General features: G+C 30.7%; 1 protein-coding gene, 1 long non-coding RNA gene and 1 pseudogene across 3 annotated transcripts; 2 read left to right on the top strand and 1 right to left on the bottom strand.

Annotated features, from left to right (window-relative positions):
• The first annotated feature begins 919 nt into the window (after positions 1-919).
• LOC114391109 lies at positions 920-6456 on the top strand (annotated as a pseudogene).
• A 6384-nt stretch (positions 6457-12840) lies between these two features.
• Positions 12841-19695, top strand: LOC114389219 (glutamate receptor 2.5-like). Its single transcript, XM_028349846.1, has 5 exons — positions 12841-13262; positions 16279-17540; positions 17711-18008; positions 18243-18643; positions 18914-19695. The coding sequence occupies exons 1-5, from the start codon at positions 12971-12973 to the stop codon at positions 19397-19399; spliced, it is 2739 nt and encodes a 912-aa protein (XP_028205647.1). The 5' UTR covers positions 12841-12970; the 3' UTR covers positions 19400-19695.
• LOC114389221 lies at positions 16337-21022 on the bottom strand. Of its 2 annotated transcripts, none has more exons than XR_003661723.1 (3): positions 20811-21022; positions 20353-20447; positions 16337-17352 (listed from the first exon to the last, which is right to left on the bottom strand). It is a non-coding gene; the product is annotated as an uncharacterized LOC114389221 (long non-coding RNA). The 2 variants fall into 2 exon arrangements; XR_003661724.1 differs by lacking the exon at positions 20811-21022 and adding an exon at positions 20546-20801.
• Positions 21023-21126: the final 104 nt, after the last annotated feature.

The following is a 21126-nucleotide window of genomic DNA, read 5'->3' as shown; positions in this document are numbered from 1 at the left end:
TAGTAATTTTGATTCATCTGTTAAATTATTAGCTAATAATAATAATAATTGTGATCCCATAAAAAATTAATAATTGTGATTATAGTAAAGTTGTTAAGTTAATTATAAATTAAATTTTTCAATAATTAATGATTTATAATTCATTTATAATTAACTGATAAAAAATTAGTTTATAATTAACTTATTAACTTTACTAATCACAATTATTAATTAATAATAAAACACATGAATCAAAATCGTTAATTTATAAAATTAGAAAAAAATATTACAATAAAAGACAATGAAATTAAAATGGTGAATTCGAAAAATTAGTGAAATAAAAATGATAATTTAGCCTATAAATTAATGCTCCAAATTACAAGTATATATCATGTAATTTTGCTGGAAGGTTCAACCTGTAAGAGTAAGCTCCAGAAAATGTATTGATTAACTTCTACATCAATTTTATAACCAGAAAGAATTTGTCCAATGCCACAAAAGTGCACAAAATCCCACCTTCCCTGCATAGTTGCTCTCCTATCGATGCAGGTCAATGACTCAATGCAATTTGCAATTGGCAGTATATGCGAATTCGGCCCAAAATGAACATAACAAAAACAAAAAGGACAAATATCAAAGTTGGCAGCAGCTTGGAAACTCAAACCCCAATCACTTTCTTAAGCATTGCTCTGATCAAAATTCTTTGTCTTCCTTTGACTTTGCTCCAGGCATATTCTTAGTTAAAGTAATTCTTAGGTATGACTGATGGTCGAACCAGTGATTAGTTCCATAAGGTTTTCTTGTTTGCTGTGCATTTTTTCAATAGGAATGAGCTAGCTCTTCAATGTCACTCATTATCTGCTTCTTTGTCCTGCAATTGTTAACATGGTCAAGGGTGCTTTTAGCTCATGAAAGTAGAAACAACTGCTCAAGGTCCATTATGAGCATAGGTGCTGTGCTTGATTTGAGTTCACAAATGGGAAAGCATCAGAAGATAGCCATGCAAATTGCACTCCAAGAGTTCAATCGGTTGAGTTGTTCCAAGCTGGATTTGAAGATTAAAAATTCCCATAGGAATTCAGCCAATGCAGTAGCTAGTGGTAATGTTAGCGTCCACTTTCCAACTTTTGTCTCACGAGATTAGTTTAGTGTTTTGATATACTCTTTTATAAATACTTTTAAAAGAAGAAAATAAGAAAGTAAAATAAATTAAATATACTTATGTTGTCTATAATTTACTTGATTGTTTATTCTAGTCCTTGATGTTAAAAACTGTTGACGTGTCTAACGATTGCTAATGTCAGCAAGTGTTATGGGTGGCAAATTGGCAAAAATATCATGTCCTCAGGGACTATAAATAAAAATAATATAATTTATAAGAATTAAAAATAATTATTTAATTTATAATTAAGGACTGAAAAACATATTTATTGGGATGAAAAAGGTATTTAAGTCTAACATTAAGGCTTGACCTAATTTGTTTGAAGAATTATTATTAGTAGAATCAGATTGATCATCAACTCAAGACAGGTTAATAGGTCATTTATTAAACCACATAAACTAGTAGGAGAATACAAGTTGACTGGGCTGTGTTGAACCACTGTTTTTACAGTTCAAGAGGAATTAAGCGGTTCTTATCAGATGAATTACGTGAATGACTTAATTACTCAACCGGATCGGCCATGGTTCTAGTTTCTGGTCAAAGTGGCCCAACCAGTCATTGTGATTTGATTTTAACACTAGTTAAATTTGAAGGTCCAACTAGCTTGAAAGCCTACTTATGTGATTTTTCTTATTTGCATATCTGATCCCTGACAGACTATCTGGTAGACTAAGTTAAGCCATAAAAATGATTAGATCAACCCTAAAAGGTAGCTCATGACAAATACTAAGGAGTCTTTGGCCTTAATTTTTCAAACGAGCTAGACTTTCATAAGGCAAATATGGCTTGATGAAGAGAAATAGGGTCATGACGATATGATTTTGTAGGCAATAATCATAGGTGATGGTGTGACAGTGGTTTAAGAATGACATCATGTATTAGCTTTACCGTTTCTCTTTGTTGCTGCAACTGTTACTGAACATCATGGTTCTATAAAATGTGTGTTTAATCATATTCATGTAAAACCTTTTAGAATATGTCAAACCTTCAAACATGGCAGATCAGGTCTTAAAAATTAGCTTGTAATAAGAAAACAGATGAAGCTGATTAGGACTTGAGTAATTATCCTATCTTAAGTTTTTCATAATTTGATTAGGACTTGTAGGTGTTAGCAATCACTCCTCGTTAGATTTATTTGTGTTTTCTAGAGATCTTGTTTCATATTCAATGTTTCAGTACATTACTGCATGACGTTCTTCTTTGTTGTTTTTGGTGTGCACTTCTGGACAATGTAGACTCTTCTATCTTTAACTTTTATTCATGTTATCACATGTCAACCACATCAATTATACCTTGAAGTCGTTAACAAAGATGTGATAATAGGAACTATTCTTTAAAAAAATGTGGTTGTATTCGTCGAGGAATTAGTACTTAAAGTAGTACCAACTTTATGAACAACTGAATGATTTAACTAATAACTAAAACAGTTCAAATAAAACATACTAACACGATTTTGTTTCTATAAATATATAGCTTTGGATCTCGCACAGAGAAAGAAAGTATTAGCCATCATAGGGACAATAACACACAACGAAGCAACTCTGGCAAGTGAATTTAATGATACCATAAAGGATATTCCTATCTTGTCTCTAATTTCACCTATAGCCAGATCAAAGCAATTATCTCCTTTATTGCCACAGTTCATACAAGTGGGACATGACATCAACCTTCACATGCAATGCATTGCAGCTATTGTAGGAGAATTCAGATGGAGAAAGGTGACAGTAATCTATGAACTTAATAACTTGTTTTCCTCTGATCCAGGGATGCTACTTGACCTCACCTATGCTCTTAGACATGTTGGTTCTGAGATTGATAATCATTTACCTTTGCCTTCCTTGTCCTCTCTATCAGACCCAAAATCTACTATTGAAAGTGAGCTAAATAGGCTTAAAAACAAGAGTAACAGGGTATTCTTAATTGTGCAATCTTCTTTGGAGCTGGCTAACATACTTTTTGAGAAAGCAAAGCAAATGGGTTTTATGGAAAAAGGTTGTGTGTGGATTATCCCAGATGGGATTGCTGGCCATCTTGATTCTGTTAACCCGTCTGTTATCATCAACATGCAAGGTGTTATTGGATTTAAGACACATTTCATGGAAACAAGCGACGCCTTGAGAAGGTTCAAGTTCAAATTTCGAAGAAGGTTTGCATTGGAATTCCCTGAAGAAGAGAACATTAACCCAAGTTTCTTTGCACTTCAATCATATGAAGCAACATTGGCTGTTGCTCAAGCTGCTAAGGAATCAGAATGGAAGTTTACCCTTGAACAATTATTCAGAACTAATCTTTCCAGGAATAGAAAATTACAGCAATCACCAACCTTCAATATAATTAATGTGATAGGTAAAAGTTATAGAGAGTTGGCATTATGGTCTCCAGCACTAGGTTTCTCCAAGAACCTTGTTACACAGCAACTAACAGAGGTTATGAAGACAAATACTGCTTCAACTGGAGTTTTGAGTTCAGTTTATTGGCCTGGAGGGTTACAGTTTGTTCCTAAGGGGTGGACTCACGGCACCGAGGAGAGGACACTGCAAATAGGAGTGCCAGCAAAAAGTGTCTTTCATCAATTTGTTAAAGTTAATAACACTTCCATCACCGGCTTCTCAATTGATATCTTTAAAGCAGCTGTTAGTAATTTGCCTTATTACTTGAAATACACATTTGTTCCCTTCAATGGGTCTTATGATGAAATGGTGAAGCAAGTCTATAACAAGGTATGGTAATATAAAGGACATGCTGATTACTGTATTATGAAACAAGCATAACTTAGTTTTTAGCTTTTTTTACTAATTGGAATACTTTGATTGTTGGACAATAATTTTTTTAAGTAGATTTTAACATTTTTTTAATAGTTTTTAGCGTTTATTAAAATGTTATTTGAAGAAGTTTTTTTTTTTAAAACGTTAGTTTTTAATTTTTTATATTTTATTCTATTTTTATCCTTAAAATGTTTATTCAATTTTCTTATTTTCTTTTTTAAATGTCATTTATGTCATTTTACATCTTTTTGCTACTTTAACAACTGATTTTATCAAATACTTATAATTTAATAAGCTAACGTAAAAAATAAAAAATTTTAATTTTTAATTTTCAACTTCAAGTTAGTTTTGTCAAACATATAAATCACATTTTTTTCCAGCATTGGATCTCTTGAAAATGTTGCTTTGCTTAATACAAATCTAAACTTTTATTTCTGCTGTAGACATTGGATGCTGCTGTTGGAGATACATCAATAATGGCATATAGATATCATTTAGTTGATTTCTCCCAACCTTATGTAGAGTCTGGCCTTGACATGGTGGTTAGAGAGCAATCAACTAAATCAAAAGAAACGTGGATATTTTTTGATGCCTTTACAAAAGAGATGTGGCTGATGTTGGTGGCATTGCACATTTTCGTGGGATTTGTCGTTTGGTTGATTGAACGGCAAGTTAATGCAGAACTAAAGGGATTGGGGTCCATGCTTTGGTTTTTAGTCACTGTAATATTCTATGCACACAGTAAGTTCTCTAACATCAAAACTTCACCTAGCACTATGGTAGTAATAAGTTTTGCCATACGCGAACCTTTTCAAATTGTATGTCTAAGAAGAAAATAAAAATACAGTGATAGTGATACATATTTGTAAAAAAGCATGTTTCAAATTTTGTGATACTGATCAAAGCTTTTCAATCACATTCCTTCCTCCATTTGAAAATCCTAATCTTAATTAATTTTGTGTACATTTCTAATAAGCAGGAGAACAAATTAAAAGCCCTTTGGCTAGAACTGTGTTGGCACCATGGTTATTTGCTATCTACATTGCAAGTGGTACTTTCATAGCAAGTTTGACTTCCAGGATGACTATTTCGCAGCTAGAACCATCTGTGTTAGATATTCAGACCCTTCAGGAAAGAAATTCCCCAGTTGGTTGTGATGGAAATTCATTCATTGTGAACTATTTGACTGATGTACTAGAATTCAAGCCTGAGAACATTAGGAAAATTAACTCCTTAAGGGATTACCCTGAGGCCTTTCAGAACAAGGATATTGAAGCCGCTTTCTTTGTTTCCCCTCATGCTAAAGTTTTTCTGGCAAAGTACTCATGTCATGGCCTCATCAAAGCAGGCAACACTTTCAGGCTTGGTGGCTTTGGTTTTGTATGTCTCTCCCCTCCTCATTGTCACAATTTTATGATATGTTTGGTAGCAGTCAAACGATAAAAATTATTGGGTAGTCTTGGACAGTAGTTTTATCTATGGTTTGGACTAATTTTTATGTGACACGTATTTAAATTTTTTAATTTGCAAGAAAAAAATTAATTAACATTTGATTGTGTCATGTTGTGATTGGGGGTAGGTGTTAGGAAAATTTGGAATTGAAGTCTTCATGGATGTCTTTTTATACTCTTTCCATCCATTTGTGTCCCTTAAAAAAAATAATTGATTTAGGTAATCATATTAAATTTGTCAATTATTTATAATATTATTTTAAAATTATCTTTTTCTTATCTCTCTATCAATTTAATTGTTCTTCATTTATATTTTGGAGAAAGAAGAATTAAGAATATATAGGAAAAAAAATTAATACATGTAAAAATTAGAAAATAATCTTATAAAAAAAGACAAACAAATTTATAAAAAAAATATTGTAATTAACAACGAAAGGATTATTAAATGTCAATATTTCAGCGCTCAATGCTAGGTGCACTACCTGCCAAACATAAAATACATTTTCAAAGAACAAATTCCTCTGGAAACTTTTCTAACTAGCATGCATATACATTTTGGGTGTTTGATTACAACTTAGGTATTTCCCAAGGGTTCCATCCTGGCTACTGACATATCCGAAGCATTGCTGAAAGTGATCGAGAATGGAAAAGCTGAACAACTAGAAACAGATATGCTATCAATAGAAGGCAATGCCAGTTGTTCTCCTTTAGAGAGCAAGACAAAAGACGGGTCACCGACAGGATTTCAGCCTTTCCTTGTCTTATTTTGCATCTGTTTTACTGTTGCTATACTGGCATTGTTATATAATACGATATGATTTGTTTGTTCATGAAGAATTTTGAAACCTTTGCTAGCTACATACATGTAACATTAACATAATTAAGGAGAAGAGATTTTCATAAATTGTTGTGTGAATTTGATGTACAAATAAGATTTCTTTAAGGAGAATACGGAGATGGACAACCGCATATTTTGCTAGGAACTGTTCAAGAGACTCCAATCAGGGAACATGAGAAGTGTAAGTGATGCCACAGTAACAAGAAATGCAGAAGAGACAGTCATTATAATCAGCAAATTATATTGGGTTGGTGAGCTTATTGATATTATATATTATATTGTTTGCCCATATGCTTCCTGGGCTATTAATTTTTCATATTGTTATAAGAACTAAGAAGCATTTTAGAGCCAAATACTTGAAGGATTTGGATACACATTTTCTTTTGGGATACTGGCACAATATGATGTTATGAGTTAAACAAAAATAAATAATTTTCTGTAGAGAATTAAGGAAGAGTAATTCAAGAATATAGTGGATGGGATTATTCATTTTTATGATATAAATAAAATGTAAAGAAAAACTAGACTGGTTCAAATCCTTTGTACCTCTTTCTGGTTAGTTTATGGTTTCTTTCTCAATTTACCTCCCCCTCCCCAACAACAGGAAAAAAATATTTATTATATAACTCTTATTTTACCTCCCCCTCCCCAACAACAGGAGAAAAAATATTTATTATATAACTCTTAATTTACCTCCCCCTCTCCAACATCAGGAAAAAAATAAAAATATTTATTATATAACTATCATGTAACCAGACTTTATTGAATTGGAATATACATTTTATGTAAGATTCTGAGAAATTAATGTTCTGATTTATGAGTATTTTTTCATTTATATGTTACTTAATTTTTCTTTTTCTATCAAATGTGTGACTTTATATTATACTTGGACTCCAATAATATCTTCATCGAGTGTGGGTATTTCGCATGGTAGTCTTTCCTCAAGTAGAACAATGGTGGCCCCGATTTGGCTAACTCTTCCCGTCAACATGCTCCAGTATCTTGCATGGCCACACTTTCCATTGTTCCATAGTTACAGACACACCGTCTGACTCTCTATACATGGACTTATCTGCCAGGAAAATTTCAATACAAGAGATTCTCATATGCATGGATTTATCACCAATTCCATTTTACTCATTTGAGTCAATTACCAAGTCAAACCATCTTTCTGTTGTTCCACGGTCACGAAACATGCAGCCTGACCCTCTATATGTGAACTATACGCCTCTAACAATTGTTGGGAAATCAAAAGGATAAATATCGGGGGAAATTTTCACCAATAGGTCTCTCAAGCACACCACATGAGTGGACTTGACATTATATTTTAACACAAAATTTAAATCTTTGGTTTATGAGTCTTTTCTTCATTTATATGTTGCTCAACTTTTTTATTTTTATCCAATGTGTAACTTCATTTCACACTTGTACTTTAATAGATTCTATTAACAAATAAGATTTTTTAGTGAGACACAATTTATATTTCAATTATAAGTTCTTTTTTATTAAACAAACAACTATAATTTTTAACTTAAAAGAATTATCTATATACTAACAAAACTGGTAATCATTATTTTGATAACAATATCCATTATGGACATGGTAGTATAAAGTATTTCATTTTAAATTGTAATAAGAAATTAAGATTAAAAATAGTAAGGTTCTAAGAAGAAATGAAGATTATAAAAAGATAAAAGTTTGAGAAGAAATAAAGATTGAACAGCAAAGTTGTGCCCGTATATTGTTAGGCCTTATGCAAAATTTATATTTAAAGTTTAATTTAATAAAACTAAAAAAATATATTTTATTTTTTAATTAAATACAAAATATCAACAAAAGTTTTATGATTGAGTATTTTTAACAATTCCCCAATAATATATAAAATGGCAAATTCATTCCATAAATCCTTTAACATAGTCAATATATATGAAAAACGAAAATTGTTTACTTTTTAATTTTAAAAGCTACTTGCAACAATGATAATAGTTGCAGGTATTGACAACAATATTTTATAACCAATATATGCATGTATTCTGAAAATATATATATATATATATATAGTTTTTTTAATCTAATTTAATACTTTTAATGGAATACGAATTTCTTTTATTTGCACTTCTTGTCGTATCTTCATTTTTAAAATAAATCAAAATCTTCATTATCATAAAATCTTTTTAAGATTAATACATTTTGTTTTCAAATATTCATCCTCACTTAGTTTTCATTTTTAGGATTCAAATAAAAAAATAAGGCATTATTTCAGTCTTAAAACTATTCAATTTGGCATTCAAATTAAAAAATGAAGTAAATTGATAGCATGCATACAAAATAATGGATACAGTTATTTTTTATTTTTATTTTTAAAAAGTGATCTTATCACTAACATTTTCACTAAAATATTTGTTTTACAAATCATACATTTTATTCCTACAATTTAAGTTCTACATAAATTATAATAGTCTATTTTCTGGATATGGGACTAAAGAGTAGACTTCAAAGCAAAACTATTTTAAAATAAATAATAAAATTATACTTAAATAATTTACATATCTTAAGAATGTAATTTATTAATAATAATAATAATAATAATAATAATAATAATATATTGTGTTACAATAAAATGGCTTAAATATGTTTTTGATCCCTACTAAATATTTTTTTTATTTGGTTCCTAATAAATTTTTTCTTCAGATTAGATCTTTAATATTTAAAAAATTTTATCCCAGGTTCTTACCGTTAGTCCGAAATCGTTAACTGCCTACGTGATTGTTAATTGGTCATGCATGCATGCCACGAGTGATGCTGTATGTAATCTTTGTCTGAATGGGATAACACATGAAAAAAATATTTTTTTTTTAAAAAGTAAAAAACGACGTTATTTTGCACGTTAAATTTTTTCTCTTTCTTTTCCCAAACTACTGTCTCTTCCTCTGTTGAGCCTAAACCCAAATTTGCTCCTACTCATCGCCACCACCACGAAGGTGTGCATCTCGCACAAATATTATTAAGGAGCAGCAGCTGACGAAGAATAATGAATCCATTGATTTGCAACGAGGAGGAAAAGAAAGTCAAATTAAGGGAATTTTTTTCATAGTTATTCTATAAATTATATAGAAAAAAAAAATTGAGATGGAGCCCAGATTTGTCCTAGGATTCAGGCTGAAGACCATTACTAGCCCACCTTTTTAACACAAATTCTTCAAATTCTTGGATCTGACTATGCTCTCCATAGTTACCAAAGCAATGTTCTTCGATGCTAAGTTCAAGATCCAATGACGATTGCCACGAGAGGAGGCAGAGGTGGTTCTAGTTTCCGTAGCTTGTTCTCGTTTCGGATCTTCATCTTTGTCATATTTTCCCTTTTTTTACCAACTGGGACAAAGTGTAGGGGGAGGAGGTCGGTGCAAAGAGAAGAAGAGGACAAAGTCACCATGTTAGATCTGGAAAAAGAAACCATGGAAAAAAGGGGGAATGGATCTCAGATTTGGAAAAAGAAACCATGTGGAAGGTGAAGCTATATCTCACGGCGGCATTGATAGAGAGAAGATTAAGTGGTTGTCCTCGAAGTTGCATTCGCCAGAGAAGAAGTCCTTGGTTAGAGATGGGAGGCCATGAGATGGATCTGAAAAAAGTCTAGAATACATTAAAACTACATCATTTTCTTTGTTTTTTTTATAAAAAATAATCATGTATAAATAGTAATACCAAAAATTACACGTGACACGACACATCATACTCCTATATGTGAACGATTATGGATTAACGGCATAGACTTAAGACAAATTTTTTGAAATATTAGGAACTCAATTCAAAAGAAAAATTTATCAAATACCAAATATAAAAAATAATATTTATCAATGATAAAAAATATAATTAAGTCCAATAAAATTTATCATATAAAAAATAAGATATTAAATGAATGGAGGCTTAATTGATAACCGCCTAATTTGTCTCTTGCAGTTGTCATGATCTATTTGAAATTAGATAAAGTTTTGAGAAGAAAAATAAAATAAAAAAGTTAAAGGGTTAAGAGATAACACGGAGAAGTAAATCAAATAAAAAAAAATCATTAAAAGTGAGGCGAAAAATAAATAACTATTGAGTCCCTTATTTATAGATTTCTAACAACAGTTTATTAACTTCCTATATATATCAAAGAGTGCTGCTACTTATTTCGTTAGGTCTTCTGTGAAACTCTTCAAAACCCACGCGCAAAATCAACCATCGAAACTAACTTCTGTTGAAAGAAGCTTTCTTAAAGCACTTGATAAAACTTAGTTCCTACTATTTGCTTTCAACAAAATTCAATCGAAAACATATTTCGACAAACGTACCTCAATCGAAATTCAAAAACATATTTTAGCAAGATTAATATAATAGATATGACTTTCATACCATCTTAGACAATATTCTTTTTGGAAGTTAGCTTTCTTTATCGAAATTAACCTTATAAAAAAACTACACTTCTACACTTAGGAAATTTACTTAACAGAGATAACAATTGGTTATCACACTTGACCCAAATTATGAAGACATTTCTAATTCACTGTGAAAATTAAAAATTTGTCTGACAATAATATCTATACGACATCTCAGACTATTTTATCACTAAAGGCCATATTATTTCTCCACCTCCAAATCAGTTAATAACGTCATTGCCTTGTATGTTAATTTCTTAATTATATGAAGTTTTCTGCTCAGTCTTCACAAAAAAATATTAATACACCTTACTTGTTTGGTATTTAATTTTCAGCATATAATAAATAAATAAATAAAATCAGCGTATAACTTATTGATAGATTTTCTATTCGGTTGTTGGACCTTTATTTATGTTTCATTTTAATCTATATGTATTATTTTAGCTACAAAGATTTTTTTAGAGTATATCTGTATAGGTTAATATAATAATGGGTTAATATAATACACAAAGTTAATTGTAGTGTACATTGTATCATGTTGCGGGAAAATTCAGTATATCGGTGGGGGTTATAATAAGTTTCCAAAGATTCCTGATAATTGACTTTTTACATCTTTAACAATGCAACTTATGAGTTGTTATTTATAATATTTCATCATTTTTAAAATTTTTCCACAATGTGATATTATTTCATTACTTCAAACAATTTAAGTATTTCTTTTTCAACCCAAACAACTCTAAAATAGTTCTTAAACGATCTCACACTCTAACTCTTAAAAGTATTTTATATAATATTAAAGTACAAGTGGGACAAAAAAATGGAAGACAACTAGCTTGCTCCATTAAATCATTTATTATCTTTTCAATTTCTCTGATGGGTGCATTCATTTAAATTTTTTTTTTTATCTCTCTCTCGTGTTTTATTTTTCAAATCAAAGTATATATTACATGCTTTACTTTTTTTTTTTAACTTACTTTTATCTTTCTTTCATTAATTCACCTAGCCTCTTACACCTAAACAAGAGATCGATGTATATATCGCAGAAAAGCAAATAATACCTCATTGTCCTTGCAAACTTGCTCTCCCCTTATCAAATATCACAGCTAGACCAATGCATGTACATAAAAGAAAATTGCTGTATTTCTACAACAATGCATGGAAAATAGCATATGGTCAAACACCAATAAGATGCAGGTTAATGTAATATTCAAATTGCAATTGACAATATATTTAATGGTCTCCCAAATGAACAGGTTAATTCCAAGAATATTATTAGATTAAGATATTATATAGATCATAGATGTATGCAAGTTAAAAAAATAAAATGAAATTCAAAGCACGCAGCACCGAAACAGCTTAGAAAGCTCACAGTCAAGAAAACTCAAACCCAATCGCTTAATTGTCATGCACAGGCACCCATATATCAGAGATTGGACCTTATTTTAGTGTCAAACACTACCAATGGCCACATGCATTATTTTCCATTCATTATGCCCTCATCATACACTTGTAGTCAAACATTTTATTTTTTTTCGTTATGTAAGTAATCATGAGTCCAACAAATGAATGCATTAGATTTTCAGGAAAATATCACTTTTCTCTTTAACTTCTTAGAGGAACTTTCACAAAGAAAAAGTGAATATAGCTAGAGATAAAGATAAAAGAATCGATAGTAGTTTTAGATGATTGAGAGACATATTATTTAACTAAAAGAAGAAAGATAATATTGAGAATGTTTAATTTTGAGAGGATGAAGAGCGTGATACACTTAGCAATTTGTGTATTCTCATTCACATTTTCAAAATAGGAGTAGATTAGATTTCATTTTATGTCAGTTATTTTTCACGAAAATTCCACTTTTGAATTTTTTTTAGTGTTTTTGAAGTTTAAAAATAAAATTAAAAAATTAGATTTCTTATTAATTATTTTGAGAAGCTGTTTTGAGTACTTTCTAAAAGAAGTATTGCAATTATAACTAGCTTTCAAAATAAAAAGTTCTATCTTCTCACCGTTATAACTTTATAAAAATGTTAAAGAAAAAACGTAACAAAAAAATTACTAAAGAAAAATAAATTTGTTTTTATAAAATCATTAAATAAATATATAACTTTTTCTATACATTTTTTAAATAACTTTTTAAAAGGCTTGAGCAATGGAGTAAGGCAACAAGCTTGTAATATATAATTAAGATGGGAATAGGAAACAAATAAAAGCAGAATGAATTGGTTCAGATAGTATCGGAGTAAACTATGAAGAAGTCATAGGAAAGATTATTAATACTCATGCAATCATGCTCAATGTCAAAAACTCAATTTCATAACGTTCTCTTGATTAATTGCTAGACATGAATTTCTCCAATGGTAAGGACTTCTCCAATGTCACTAACTATCTTGTTCTTTGTCTTGCAATTGTTTGCATGGTCATCAAGGGTACTACTAGCTAGTGAAAAAATAAACAACTGCATAAGCACTACTTCAAGGCCCATTATGATGAAAATCGGTGCTGTTCTTGATTTGGATTCACTAGTGGGCAAGCAACAAAAAATCGCCATGGAAATTGCAGTCCAAGAGTTCAATAGCTTGAGTTGCTCCAAGCTGGATTTGAATATACAAAATTCCCGTGGGATTTCTGCTCGAGCAATTGCTAGTGGTAACTTCTCTTCCCCCAACTTTTTTGTCTTGTGAGTTGATCAGACACAAACATCAACAAGGCATTTAATGGGAGCATATCAGATCATATTATCATATAAGATCACATTATTTTGTCTCTTTGTAATACTTTATTGCTATTCTTTCTATCGATCTTCCCCATTCTTTTTTGCCCCCATTCCCCTCATACATATTTTCCTAATACACATAACAGGTACCTATCAATATAAGAAGGATGTTTTCATATCATAACGAAAATTGTAAATCTTAATTATTATCTCTCACTCTTAATGATAAACTATCAACTAGTTTAAAAAAAAAACATTTCTCTCTCTCTCTCTATATATATATAATGTATCAATTTACTCAAACAAAAACTTTAAAAGAATTACTATTCATTCAACCAAATCCTTAATTTATTTCCTCTTAATCTAATGATTTTAATTCATAACTTACTTTAATCATCAAATTAAGAGAAAATGAATTATATTAAACATAATTTATTTTATATTTAAAAATAAAATTTAAATCTTAAATTATTTTTAAAAAGGTTAAGTCGCTATAACTTATGTCAACGGTGATTGGTTGGCATAATATTCAGTATAAGGAAGGTTGTTGTAAACATTACATAAAATAGTGTGTAATTTAAAAGAAAAAAAATATAAATACACACACGTACAAAGAGAAAGGGGCTCAAGATATTCCCAAGCATTTAATATATTTTTTGTCCCTATTTTTTTTTGTTGAAATTTTACTTTTAGTTTCTAAACAAAAATGACCCAGTCTTAACCCTAAACTCTCTTCTGTTAACATTTTGGTCCCTACTCCATAAAATACTCGTGATACATGCAACTGGTGTTCAAAAGTTGAATTAGTGCTTATTAAATTGATCGAGTCTGCATAAATAAATTCAAATTAACGTATAATATATTTTTTAAAAGATATAAGTAAATGATGGCTATAAGATTATCTAACTATAAATGTCCGATTCATTTAAAATTTGGTGTGCATTATCATTGAGATAATGTCAAAATATTCAGCTGTTAGATCGTTAAAATTAAATATATATACCTAGAGTTATTGAGTTTAGTAACCTTAACTGGAATTAATTAGGAGTAATTTCATTTCCACCCTTGTGTGTGTATATAAGTTAAATTATTAATTTGGCCCATCTGTTAATTTATTTGGTTTAATTTTGATATTTTATTAGTAAAAATTTTAATTTGATCTCTTAATTTTTCAAATCAATTCAATCTTAATTTTTTCCATGTGTAGTAATGTTGTTAAGGTTATAAATATATACCGGCAATTTCATTTACACATAGAGGAACTTTAATTTATATAACTGCCACTATTAAAAATTTACTTTATTAAGTTTTAAAAAATTATAATTTAAATTGTAATATTTTTTTAAAAAAATTACATTTTTTTATTTTAATTTAATAAAATTAAATCATGATAATTTTAAAATTATTATATAAGCAAAAAATTTAACTTTTTTTGGGGTCATATTAGCCTAAAAAATGCAGCCCAAATAAAAACAAGTTTTTTTAGCTCGGCCCATATAACTGATGAACCAAATGGATTCAGCTCGAACAGAACAAAAGATCAGGACTGATTCAATTAGTAATATATAATAAATATTAAATAAAATATACTAACTTATTAATATAATTTATAATTTTATATTACAATTTATATTTTTTTAAAATATAAAACATACTCATTAAATAAAATAAACGTTCACAATAAGTGACAACCTCAAAGCAATATTATTAATTTAAATATTTATTAAACATAATTTAAATAAATTTACCAATTCTTATTATGTGACATAAACAAATAATAAATAATTTTTTGTCTTTAAATTTTTTTAATATTTTTTAACACAAAATCAATTTTTTTATACTAATATCTAAATTTGTACAAATAAACCGGTGGCTTGGCAGCTCAACATAGGATGGGACTGGGCCTATAAATTCCAGCCCACAAAAATATGGACAAGGTCCGGACCATTCATTTTGCCAGACAAAGAAATTACCTCAACATTTAATTTTATTTCTTTATTATAATTGTTTAAATTTATTACAATAATTTTTAAACAGCGGAAGTTGTAAACGTCACTATGCCCCTAAATTGTCGGCCTTTGTTTATGAATGGTGTCACTTTTAATCGGATGAAAAGAGCAATATAGCATTGATTTGGTTTCAAATTGAACTACATTCACAAGTATGCAATAAGTAATTTAGTCTCTAAAAAAAACATACATCAATACCCACTTAAATTTAAATATTTTGAGACACAAAAGAAAAAGTAAGTTTGATAGGAGACTTAAATACATTTTTGGTTCATGTAATTAGTGTTTTTTTTCCCTGCAAAAAAAATTGTTTTATTCCTTACAAAATATATTTATTTTATTTTTCATGCTTAAAGTGTTTTAGATAACACTTTTAATCGTAAAAAAGTATTTTAAACAATAAAAAAATATTATCTAAAACACTTTAAAGATAAAAAAACAAAAAAAAAATACATTTCACAAGGAGTAAAAAAAATTAGAGAAAAATAAAAAAAAAATAAATTGTATGAACTAAAAATATATTTAATTTCTCAATGATGAATACATGATGCACATCTTATCTTAAACTAAAAGATTTAGTACATGTTTGGTGGAGCGTTAAATATATGCATTGATATAGAAAACCACGTAAAAAATTGTGAAATAAACGGAAGCTAAATCTTTTAGCTTCAGATGAGACGTGCATCTTATACTCACCAATGAGAAACCAACCATTATATTACCTTTCGTGTATTTCACAATTTTTGATGTGGTTTTCTATATCAATGCACATATTTAACGCTCTACTAAACATGAACTTTTTTTCCTAAGTTCATGATTATGTTAGGAGTGAAAACTGGCAGTGTAATATTTACTTTCATTTCTCTCATTACTGATTGGCTCATGAAGAAACTAGTAAAAAATGAAACATTATAACACTATTATGCTTATATAAATGTAGTTATGGATCTCACACAGAGCATGCGGGTGCTAGCTATCATAGGAACAATAACACACAATGAAGCAACTCTGGCAAGTGAGTTAAATTACACCATAAACAAGGTTCCTACATTGTCTCTAACTTCTCCAACAGCAAGGACAAAGTTATTATCTCCTCAATTGCCACACTTCATCCAAATTGGCGATGATGTCAGGATTCACATGCAATGCGTTGCAGCCATAGTAGGAGAATTCAGATGGAAAAAGGTGACAGTAATCTATGAACTTAATAATTGGCTTTCCTCTGATCCAGGGATGCTACTTGACCTCACCTATGCTCTTAGACAAGTTGGTTCTGAGATTGACAATCATTTAGCTTTGCCTTCCTTGTCCTCTCTATCAGACCCAAAATCAAACATTGAAAATGAGCTTAAAAAGCTCAAAAGCAAAAGTAACAGGGTCTTCTTGATTGTGCATTCTTCTTTAGAGCTGGCTAACATACTTTTTGAGAAAGCAAAGCAAATAGGTTTGATGGAAAAAGGTTCTGTGTGGGTTATATCAGATGGGGTTGTTGGCCTTCTTGATTCAGTTAACCCATCTGCTATCTCTAACATGCAGGGAGTAATTGGGTTTAAGACAAACTTCATGGAAGTGAGTGAGACATTTAGACAGTTCAAATTCAAATTTCAAAGAAACTTTGCCTCGGAGTTCCCCGAGGAAGAGAAAATTAATCCAAGTTTCTTCGCACTTCAATTGTACGATGCAACCTGGGCGATTGCACAGGCTGCAAAGGAATCACAAGGGAAGTTTACTCCTGAACAATTGTTCAAAAATTACCTCTCCAGGAATGACAAATTACAGCAATCACCAACCTTCAATATAATTAATGTGATAGGTAAAAGTTATAGAGACTTGGCATTATGGTCTCCAAAACTAGGTTTCTCCAAGAACCTTATTACACAGCAGCTAACAGAGGTGAACACAGATACTACTTCTACTAAAGTTTTGAGTACTGTTTATTGGCCTGGAGGCTTACAGTTTGTTCCTAAGGGATCGACTCGCAGCACCGAGGAGAGAACTCTGCAAATAGGAGTGCCTGCAAATGGTGTCTTTCGTCAGTTTGTGAATGTGACACATGATCAGAACACAAATAACACTTCTATAACTGGTTTCTCAATTGATGTCTTTAAAGCTGTTGTTAATACTTTGCCTTATGACTTGAAATACACGTTTGTTCCCTTCAATGGGTCTTATGATGAAATGGTAGAGCAAGTCCACAATAAGGTAAGGTAACAATTAACTATTTCAGGGAGTTAATAATATAGAGGGCTCGTTGATTATTGTATTGTAAAATTCATAGATTTTTACATTACAGCCATGTGTTTTTTTTACTATATTTTAAACTTTAGTATGTTTTTGCTTAATACAATCCTAAACTTTTATTTCTGATGTAGACATTGGATGCTGCTGTAGGAGACACAGCAATAATGGCATATAGATATCATTTAGTCGACTTCACACAACCTTACATTGAATCTGGCCTTGACATGGTGGTTAAAGAGAAATCAGCAAAATCAAAAGAAACATGGATTTTTTTGGATGTATTTACAAAAGAGATGTGGTTGATGATAGTTGCATTGCACATTTTTGTGGGATTTGTTATTTGGTTCATAGAACGGCGACACAATGCAGAACTAAAAGGATTGGGGTCCATGCTTTGGTTTCTAGTCAGCGTGATATTCTATGCACACAGTAAGTCCTCTAACATGAACTTCATGTGTTCAAAGGAGTAAATTTCATAGCTACTAATTATCGGTATACTTGAAGGCCAAAACTTCAGCTACCACTATGATACTGTGGCATTTCCTCAACAACATTCACTATATATAGAACATGATACTAACCAAACCTTTTCAATAACATTCATTCCTTCTTTAGAAATGTGTAACTCTAATTTTTGGTACATTTCTAAATTTTAATAAGCAGGAGAACCAATTACAAGCCCCCTGGCTCGAACTGTGTTGGCACCATGGCTATTTGTTATACTCATTGCAACTAGTACATTCACAGCAAGTTTGACTTCCATGATGACTGTTTCGCAACTAGAGCCATCTGTGTTAGATATCCAAACCCTTCAGGAAAGAAATTCCCCTGTCGGTTGTAATGGAAATTCGTTCATTGTGAAGTACCTGATTGACATACTAAAATTCAAGCCTGAGAACATCAAGAAAATTAACTCTATAGGTGATTACCCTGCTGCGTTTCAGAACAAGGATATTGAAGCCGCTTTCTTTGTTACCCCTCATGCTAAAATCTTTCTGGCAAAGTACTCGTGCAAGGGCCTCATCAAAGCAGGGAGCACGTTCAAGCTTGGTGGTTTTGGTTTTGTGAGTCACTCTCCTCATTATCACTCATTTATGACATTTTTGGCAGTAGTGAAAATTGGAGTAGTTGTATGGAAAATCTTAAATTGGAAGTTTTCTCATATTAAATGCCAATATTTCAGCACTCCTTGCATGCATTCCCCCAATTTCCACTAAAGCCAAACTTAATTGACAAGGCATTGCACATGCTATAGTTCAAAAATGCTTTCCTTTTTTCTGAAAACTATTCTAATTTCTAACTAATGTGTACATTTTGCGTGTTTGATTACATAGGTTTTTCCCAAGGGTTCGACTTTGGCTACTGACTTATCCGAGGCATTGCTGAAAGTGATAGAGAAACGAGAAACAGAACAACTAGAAAAAGATATGCTATTGATAGGAGGCAATGCCAATTGCTCTCCTTCCGAGAGCAAGGCAAAAGGTAGGTCATCAACAGGATTTCAGCCTTTCCTTGGCCTATTTTTAATCTGTTCTTCTGTTGCTATTCTGGCATTGTTATATAATATGATTTGTGTGTTCAAGATTAGTGTAGAGATCTTCTCTAGCTACATGCATGTAACATTAACAAAATTAAAGAGTATGTGGAGATGCACAACCACATGTTTTACTTGGAGCTGTTCAAGACTCCAATCAGGGAGTATGAGAAGTATTAGTACTGCCACAGTAACAAGAAATGCCGAGGAGACTGTCATTAGTGATCAGCAAAGCACAATGAATGTTGAGCTTATTGATGTAGTATTGGCTGCTCATGCTTCGTGAGCTATTCATTTTTCACTGTTCTAAAAATCATTATACTAACAAAGATTTAAATGATTTCAGTGCACATTTTATTTTGGTGATATTGTGATGATACAACGTTGTAAATACAAAGATAAAGAAAGTTATGTGCCAAATTGCTGATGAGTGAAAAATAATAAATGAAAAAAAAGGTAAGAGAGAGAGATTCAAATCCTATGTACCTCTTTCTTGTTAGTATGTGGTTTCTTTCTCAATATACCTTCCCCTCCCCAACAAAAGAAAAAATGTATTTTAGGCGGTGTTTGGAAGAGTTTCTAAGGAGTTTATTTCAACTAATGACTCCTATAAGATGTTGGTGAAGCTGTGATAAAATAATCTCTTTCTAACTTATTAGTTTTGTGGCAAAATTTATTACATAAGCTCTCATATAACAGGAATTTATTGAATATACATTTAATTAAGCTGTTTACCCAAACACATTAGCTCATAATGGCCCACCAGAACTCACCTGTGTTTACCAACCACATATTGAGCTTGAAATAGTTGTGAGCAAAACATTGGCCAACCTGACTCATCCTACCCAGTTGGCATAGAAAGAAAATTAAAAAAGCCTCCCGAAAAGTGAAAATGACAGAAAAATTTATAAATTGTAAGAAAATCGGAAAAAAATTGTTGTGATGTTCTTCCTATGTATATTGTTGTTACTTGCATGGCCTTGTTTATTAAATATTTTACAAAATTTTATGCCCAAACACTTCACTCCTCTAATAGAATCTCAACTTAAAAGATAATGATCTATATAACTCATATAAGAACAAACAAGAAACTAATGAAGCTATTCTGATCCAGAACCCTGAACACATATACATCATCAATTCTTTGAACAAACCAGGCAAACCTAAAAAATTCCAAATGCAAGTAAAACATTAATTAATAATAAATCTAGAAGAAGAAAGAATGGTGTTAAGTTTTACTTGCACGAGAGATTGAAATAGAGACACTGGTGTTGGTGGAGCATTCTGGTGCACAAGTCACGACTGGAATATTGGAAGTTGGCTAGAACATAATCCTGCATCAAAATTCAAAATTCAAAATTCAATCCTTATTTAGTTTCTAATAGATAAGATAGCACAAAATATTAGATAGGAAGCCCAAAATTATCCATACATGGGTAGTTCACTTCACCCTCATCTCTTGTCCTTTTAGCTTTGCTAAATGAACGAGTAATAAAACAAATTATTAAAATAATGTTGCTTAGGTTATATATAATAGAACATAGAAGTTACAAAAGTCCTTAGAAATTTCACATGAAATTAGAGAAAGAGAAACGATGTTTATGCTGTTCTCTAACAACTAATCCAAGAACGTACTTATACCACAAACTCATAAGCAACGATTTAGGAAAAAGTGAGTCAAGCATTATAATAAACACCTTTTTTTTTTACTTCAACATTTTAACAAACACCTAGTGTGCTAAAAAAAACTAAGTGTGGAGAATTCAGATGGAGTTTTGCATGCTATGATGGCCTCAAATTTGAACAACGTAAACAGTTTTGTTGAGGTAAATTGGGGAATTTAGAAGTCTACAATTGTTGTGTGCTCTCTTCTTTTCCTCAAATTAGAAGAGGTTTTATTGTTGTTTCATTTCACTTGTAATTTGTTTAATTTTTAAGAACAATTTTTTCTCGATGAAAGTTAATTTAATAATTTTTATTCAATTAAAATTTAAAATAAATAAATATTTTTAA

Source organism: Glycine soja, chromosome 16, assembly GCF_004193775.1.
Source record: "Glycine soja cultivar W05 chromosome 16, ASM419377v2, whole genome shotgun sequence".
In the NCBI taxonomy this organism is placed as follows: domain Eukaryota; kingdom Viridiplantae; phylum Streptophyta; class Magnoliopsida; order Fabales; family Fabaceae; genus Glycine; species Glycine soja.
This window is presented reverse-complemented; position numbering and strand designations above follow the sequence as displayed.

Excerpts from the sequence above, each read along its gene's own strand:
- LOC114389219 (XM_028349846.1), top strand. The coding sequence starts at position 12,971 with ATGGTAAGGACTTCTCCAATGTCACTAACTATCTTGTTCTTTGTCTTG. Across the intron at positions 18,009-18,242 it reads CGTGATATTCTATGCACACA|GAGAACCAATTACAAGCCCC; the intron begins GTAAGTCCTCTA and ends TTTAATAAGCAG. Across the intron at positions 18,644-18,913 it reads AGCTTGGTGGTTTTGGTTTT|GTTTTTCCCAAGGGTTCGAC; the intron begins GTGAGTCACTCT and ends TTGATTACATAG.